This window comes from Teleopsis dalmanni, chromosome 1 (genome assembly GCF_002237135.1).
Source record: "Teleopsis dalmanni isolate 2A chromosome 1, ASM223713v2, whole genome shotgun sequence".
Taxonomy (NCBI): Eukaryota; Metazoa; Arthropoda; class Insecta; order Diptera; family Diopsidae; genus Teleopsis; species Teleopsis dalmanni.
The window spans coordinates 136,952,553-136,960,227 of record NC_051846.1 but is presented as its reverse complement, the minus strand read 5'-3'; the positions used below and the strand labels follow the sequence as shown (position 1 = coordinate 136,960,227).

The following is a 7,675-nucleotide window of genomic DNA, read 5'->3' as shown; positions in this document are numbered from 1 at the left end:
CAAATCTCGCTCACTAATCCAGTCGAGGCTTAATCGGTAAAACAGAAAAAAAAAACAGGGGACTAATCTTTTTCATAGACAATGTTGTTGGGATTAAAACAACAACAATACCAATATAGCGATGGTATATTGTGTTATAGAAGTATGTCTCTATATTTAACCTATTTGTTGTTGAACATCACAGGTTTTGAAATTTGTAGACGCCAGCTTTATTTGCTATTGCTGTTAATGTATAAAGATTTTATGCTAGTCTAGGAGTCTGTGCACTTATTCTATCTCGTTATGGTTTCAAGGTGACCGAATATGTTTACGTATTCATTTTCCATCCAATGTTTCTTTTTATTCCCATTAGTTTAGATGTTTGGAGTGTTACTGGCACTTTATTGTAATTTCCACTGGAGATCTAAAGAAGTTCTATTTTTTCAGTCTTTAAATATAGTGCATGTGTATTTCAATAAATACTAATTATAGATGTAAATCTGTATAAATCCTTTGAGTTCATAAAAATATCTTCATTTCTTGCATTCAATAGGCTCACCAAGAATGTAGAACAAAAACTATTATTAAGTAAATAATATACAATGATTTTTAATTATTATTTCATAAATTATTTTATTTTCTATGATTTTCTTACATTTAAAATTATGTTTATAAATATTTAACTAGATTTTATTATAATAATCTTCAGATAGTTTTGTTTAAAATTTCGATTCGTTAAATTAATAATAGCTACGCACTAGTAAAATTTTCATATATCGTAAATATTTTACATAGAAAAGCTAAATGTTTAATTTAAATTATAATAAATTAAATTATGATGAATGAGGTCAAAATTCTTAAATTATAAACAGATATGCCTACGCTTTAACAATTATACGCATTTTTCATAATTTTTTGAAAATCGTTGTTTTGGGAACAAAATCTAAAATTCTTTAGGAAAGTTTTGAACTTTGAGTAACGCAAGAGGATTCGTTCAATTTAATTGATTTAACATAATAACCCGAAAGTGTTTATATGCGCAATAGATTACTTAAGAATTCTTTAACAATTGTAATTATTTATCAATAAACAAATTTGAGTATTTTGTGATTTGCTAATACTTGTTGTTTCTGGATCGTTATCACTAATTTACATGTTTCGTACTTCGCCACGAGTGCCTTTAATCGCTGGAGTTATTATGTTATTAACTTTAACTACTAATTTCTTTAAATTACTAGCAATACAACGTAATAATTATTTTTATTCTCTACTAATTTTACATAAAATAATTTAATGAGCGAGTGTGTGTTTATGTTCAATGAATTCTGGCCAACGCTATTCCTTCAGCTTTCATTATTGCACGTTTAGTACCAGTTTAGAGGCTGAAAGTTCATGAAGATCCACGCATGCGTGGTCTTCGTGCTGTTGCCACCTCTCTTTTACGGTCATTGCCTAAATGCCATCACTTCAGCATAGTGGCTTTCATAGGGTCATGAAATGCGGTCAGGTGTGTGTCTCTGGTGGTGGAGGTTTGGATTGCCAAATTGATGTGGAAGTGAGCTTGATTTTTCAATGGATGCCGTTGGAGACCCAGTATGTATTTCATTTTCTGGTGAAGCGTGTCGAGAATAAATGGGAGATAGTTTCTGCAAAGATGGGCCTCCTAATGAAGTATTACTTGGCGATCTTGTCGTAATAGGTGGTGTTAATGAGCGCGGGGAGTGTGAATCAGTAGACGAACGTCGACAGAATGGGTTTAAACCATTAAATGGTGAGGCAAGTATATGTGATGCGAGATGGGGAAACCCCGGAAGACCAGTTAAACCTGGAAAAAGAAGTGAATTGCCAGGATGATTTAGCAACAAACGTGGATCACTAATGAACGTTTCAGGAAACGTATGTGCATGTCCAGAATGTGGTACATTTGGGAAATGTTGCTTCAGTGATTCAAAATTCAGTGGTGGTAAGCTGTGTGAACTGGCGTACAAACGTGCCAGGAATTCGGCTTGTATAGTGTTAGATAAGACACTAGGAGCACTTTGCGAGTTTTGATTTTTGTTATTGTTTGCGTTTATTGGTTCGGGAAGCGGATCTAAATGATGATTATCACTAGTGGATAGCAGTTTTCTATGAAGATTTAAATTTGAACTGTGGCGATCTCTGCTTCTCTTTGAAGGAAATGCGGCATTGCAGCCATCTATATTGCACTTGTGATGTAGCTTAAGATGTACATTCTGATAATGAGTTTTAAGATGGAAGTGGTTTTGAAATATCTCGCCACATGCTGTGCATTTGAGTGGGTTATCCTTATCAATTGGCACTTCGGCTTCTTCTGGTATATAGTCTCCATTATGTTCATCACTGGAGATGTTTTGTGCACCATCTCTTGTAGGTGAGGTTACAGCCTCATGTCGCTTTGCGGTAAGATTTTCTGGTAGTATATTGTTATTGATGTTGATTTGACATTTCGGCTCTTGATTTGATATGTTAAGTTTTCCGTCGTCTTCCAGAATTTCTTTTTTAATGCGTAGATAGCGGTTTTCGTCTTCATCTTCTATTTTATTTAAAGGTGGTGGTGTCATCGGTAGTTCTTCAGTGGGTTCTTGTTTAATTGGTAGTGTCAAACTATTTTCTCTTTTGAGCATCTCAGTTTGGTTGTCAACATCAGTCTGTACAGCTTTTTTATGCGCTGAAGAAAGATCAAGTGAATATTCTTGCGGTTTATAAGTACTTTCCTGATTTGATTCGGCTTGTTCCCTGTATTCTTCTATTGGTTCAGATTTAACAGGTGTACTAGATTGCAGGGATGGTTTAGTAGTTGTTAGCTCATTTGTAGCAGTTGATGGAGTTAATGGTGGTGAAGGAAGCACCTTAGTACTTTCACTTACGTTAGAATCGCTTGCAGGTACCGGGCTTTCAGACGTTCGTACCCTTTTCGTCAAGTCTAGTGAATTTGCATTACTTTCGGCCATTGTTCTACTTTCTTTAGCATCCGCAATTGATTCTTCTGTCGTTGTTTTCATCGATAAGTCAGCCGCAACGTCAAAATCAATAGAGTTATCACAGGAATTTTCTTCTGATTGCACAGCGCATCGAACAGGATTCTGATTTTTTCGTTTGCGTTTATTTGATGTAGAACTGTAATTATTCGATGTGCCACTACAGCCATTACTGTGACCCGCTGTACCTTCGTAGTCTTCCCGCACACTATACGAATCCGCCACACTTAATGAATCATCATTACTATCATTGCTTTGGCGATCTGTATTACCATCATCGTCGCACTCATCTACTTTAGTGCAGATTTTTTCTTTGGTCTGACTAAATTCAGTCATTATTGCTGTGGTATTATCCACATCACGGCTATTTTCGCCTACGGTTGAGGTTCCGTCTCCGCAACCATCGGTATTATAATCCTCGGAATTAGTCTTATCTAGCATACTATCGCCTTCATCACCCACAACTACAATACCTTCGCCATCTTCATCGTCGTCGTCGTCATCATCATCTCCTATATGTATGCCTCCGTCTAATATACCATCATCATCATCCTCCTCTCCAGTACCATCACTGCCTTGCATATGACGTCCATGGGAGTCATATCGACTTAACATGCTACTGTCCATATATGAGCGGTGCATGAATTCTTGGCCATGTTTGAGTTCCATTCCTTGCATAGAATGATGTCGCATATCAGGTGGAGGTGTAAGTAATGGGAAACTACCAAATGGATTAAGACCGGCCATTAAACCATTTGGCGGTTGTAAAAGCAATGGATGCGGTTGCGCACTACGTCCATCGTGTGGAGAAATCTTTCTACGTAAATGAGGAGAATGTAACTTTGGGTTAGGATTCGCGCTGTGTCTATTGCGTGAACGTCTTGAACTAAACATCATACTACAGCCATCTACGGTGCACTTGTGCATTTCTCGCAAATGTACTGCTGAAAAATGTATCTTTAGAGCGCCTTTATCACAAAATGTTTTAAGACAAACATTGCATTGCACTCGTTTTTTACCCGTTACAGGATTGATGAACTGAGTGCCGAGATTTGCGGGTAGTGAACCCCACTGACGTTTTCCTGGTGAATGTGTTTTTCGACCTGGTCGTAGACCACTTGAAGCAGATATTCTGGATAATCGTTGAGACTGCGGTGAGGACTGCTCATGATGAATTGTTCGTTGATTTGATTCATGTTGCTGACTTTGGTATGAATTCGAGCTAGAAGCTCCGGAAGAAGCAGATGACGAAGACGATGAATGTTGATTAATTGGATGAGCTGGAGAGCGTGTATTTGATGAGCCATGGCTTAGGCTTATTGGTTCCAGATGCTGGGAAGATTTTGATTGGATTTTTTCAATATCTGGCGATTTTGAACGCAGATGATGCTTGCCAAGACTTAAACTGGAGTTCATTGCAGGAAAATGAGAAGCAATTAAGCTTTGCGGCATTGGGTTACCTGTCGCTGCTGCTGCCACGGCAATAGCGGCTACCTGATTGCTAGTCAGACCCTGTGGCAAATTTGAGACACCATTTCCAGTAGGTGAAGCAGTAGGTGGCCCATGTGGTAGAGGTGGAGGTGGTGGTAAATGGAATGGCAGTGGATGACCTGACATTGCCATTGCATTAAAAAACTGATTACTTTGTGCAGCCGCTGCTGTAGCCGCTGCAACAGCAGCGTTCTTTTCTGCTGGTGTGGTAGCCTCATTAATACGACGTCGCGCCTGAGCTAATGCAATAGCTTGTTGTGCTGCTTGGTGTTGCAGATGTTGATGATGAGCAATTTCATTTGGACTCAAACGTGCTGGTGGAAGCGGTGGAAAGGCACCTAAAGTTGCTGTGTTTATTTTACGAAAGTCAAAAGGTTGCATATTTTGTAAATGACTAAGTGGATTTGGCGTTGCATTGCTAGAAGTGGTGGAGGCTTGAGCATTACTGTTAGAAGCTACCGATGCAATTGCTAAGCTTGCTGCTGGCGAGTGCTGACTTACAGATGAGGAAGGTGGCGGCAAGCTACATGAAGGTGAGGCTGGATTACGAAAAAAATTATTTAAGTGATTTGTCGACGTTAGTCCACTACCGGCTGCTGCAGCTGCTGAAAGCTTTTGATGCAGTTGTGACTGAAATTGCATTTGTGCATGCGCTAGTGAACTGAAATGCATATTCATTGGATGAGCTGCAGCACGTGGTGGCGATGGACGACGACTTGGTGACATTACCATCGGAGTAACAGTTGTGGAAAGCGAGTTATTCCTGCCAGATAGATCGTGTTCAATGCTCGTGCGACGCGAAATGTTTCGCTCGTAGTTATAGGCGAGTGCAGCTTGAGCTTGAGCGTGAGCGTGTGCTTTCTTTAAGTATTCTAACTCTAAATCTTGCAAATGATTGTGCTGCAAAGTGTGTAAAGGTGGTGGCGGCAATGGTGGTGGTGGATGATGTGAATGAGGATGTTGTGCTGGATGTCGCTGCTGGAATCCGTTGCTAGGTTTTTCCTGATTAATATTCATTAAGCCGCTCGTTTATCTGTGTTTGCCGTTGCTTTTGTTATGTTGTAGACTAGAAACGTGTGAAGTTTGTGTTCGAATTGAAAATTCTGTCTCTGCGTTAATTCATTTGTCCGCGTGTGTAGAACCAGCATTTCGACAGACGCATGTGATTTATTATTTTTCACGTAAGTTAAACTGAAAGAAAAGAAAACACGAATTTAGATTTCAATAAATAAATTTAAAATATGTGTTTTTGTGCTGTTAAACAAGAGTAAAAATAAAAACTTTTATCTGCAAATATTTCTTACTGGTAACCCTTGTCATTAGTCAAAAATGAGAGCATCGAAATAAGCGAAAGACAAATATTTTGTACAAGGATCATTATTCCAAGAATCGATGTTGGCATTTGTTAGACGGAGTAAATTTCTTTTACTCATTTTTGGCTAGAATATTTTATTTGTCCGCTGGTAGTGACAGTTTAGTGCCATCCTGCATGTGGCCCTCGTCAAGCTATGTGTTGCGGATAACGCGATATGACAATGTAAACGCTTCATTTTTTCAAGCGTTTAAACAAATAACTTGTTGTAGCACATATGATGGCTACTTGATGATACCCTCACTGCCGGACAATGCGTATTTTGAATCACGCATGAAGTGTTGTACTTAGAATATCAAGAGAAAAAATAAAAAGTATAAAAGCGAAAAAATACGACTATACGAACCCGTACGGTGGAATAATGATAACCTACACTTCAGTCAGTCTAGCAAGTTGTCAATATGTACAGCATTGTTGGTTTCTTGTTGGCTGTAGGTGCCGTTGCCTGTTTATTTGCTTTTGTGGTCTCCAGTCATGTCTTTGAGTGGCTGAAGCTGTGCATGTATTAACGTGTTGCTCTGTATTCAGTCAAGTGGTCATGAGCCACACTAGTCAAGTTGTCTGCGAGGAGACCGTCTGTCAGTTGTCGCTTGACGTTTGCGGGCATGTCGTCGTGCTTGGCATACCTTGGGTGCTGTTAACTTATGGCGATTACACTTCGTTTGTGTTTTTCATCAGCAAGTAAAGTGCCCATTCAGAAATTGTCACATCATTATTGTTATTTTTTTCAAGTTGTTTCATATGTACTAGTTCCTAAACTGACGTCTTCTGTGTCTTCTTTAAGAGCATTTTGTGCGCTCATTATTTTCTTTCGATTTGGGAGGTCTCTTAAGGTGTTTTCCGTGAAATTGCTTGAGATACTTCAGTTGACAATACTTGAGAGTCTATTTAGTTTTTTATTGTTTTTTTAATATTCGAATTGAGTATTGTATTTACATATACAGAATATTTCTAACCTGAACGAGTTTAATCGCAATTGGAAACAATTTTAGTAATTAGAGGATTAGTAGAGGATAGTAGAGGATTGAATTAATGTAAGTTTTGAAAATGACACAGAAACAATTGGTATATTTGTTTGAAATTAGTTAAAAATATTTTGTTTAGACTTTTTCCTGATTTTACACTGAAATTCTTAAGATACTAGCAATTTTCGTCTAGTCTATTTAGATTGTGAGAAAGATGAATAAAATAATGGTTGTAGCATTTTCGACAAGTACATATGCTTAGATTTGAACAAAGCTGCTATACAAACCAATGGTTTTAATATGGTTCATGATCCTGTAAGAAAATCTCTGAAGTCTTCAGTTGTTATTTAACTAAAGTTTGTTATTGGTCAAGTGAAATTAATTAATCCTTGAATTTTCTCCTTCGCAATTATTTTAATAGAGATAAATAAACTAATGTCATTTTAATTGAAAAATTTTTCTGATTTCTGTAAATCTCTGTAATTTAGTGTTAAATATGTTCCAAATTTCTGCAAGGTTTTAATATATATTTTTACTTCCGAAGTTTGCTTATATTTCATACTTTTTATTTAATACATTTTCTTATTCTTAATAAAACGAAAATAGTACTGTAAACAGTATAATTGCAATGAAATTATATCTGACATTACACAGAATCAAATTTAACAAAATGATATGCATATTTCGCACATCCATATTTCGAAGTAACATTTTGCAAAGAAAACGTTCGTCTTATGAAGACTTCGAGTTAAAGAATTTTTTTATTTTTTTTTTTAATTTGAAATAAATTAGATTATATTTTAAGATGGTTATTTATTTATTTGAAATCAAATACAACATCGAAGTTATAGTGCAGTAAAATATTTAGA

At 37.0% G+C, this 7,675-nt stretch overlaps 1 protein-coding gene across 1 annotated transcript in view; it reads right to left on the bottom strand.

Moving 5' to 3' along the window:
* Window positions 1-835: 835 nt before the first annotated feature.
* Window positions 836-7,675, bottom strand: part of LOC119668947 — a 34,028-nt gene continuing 27,188 nt past the window's right edge. The window contains exon 3 of the mRNA XM_038078637.1: window positions 836-5,660. Within this exon, the coding sequence (XP_037934565.1) occupies window positions 1,470-5,486 (4,017 nt within the window). The 5' untranslated portion in view covers window positions 5,487-5,660 and the 3' untranslated portion in view covers window positions 836-1,469. The remainder of the gene's footprint in view (window positions 5,661-7,675) is intronic.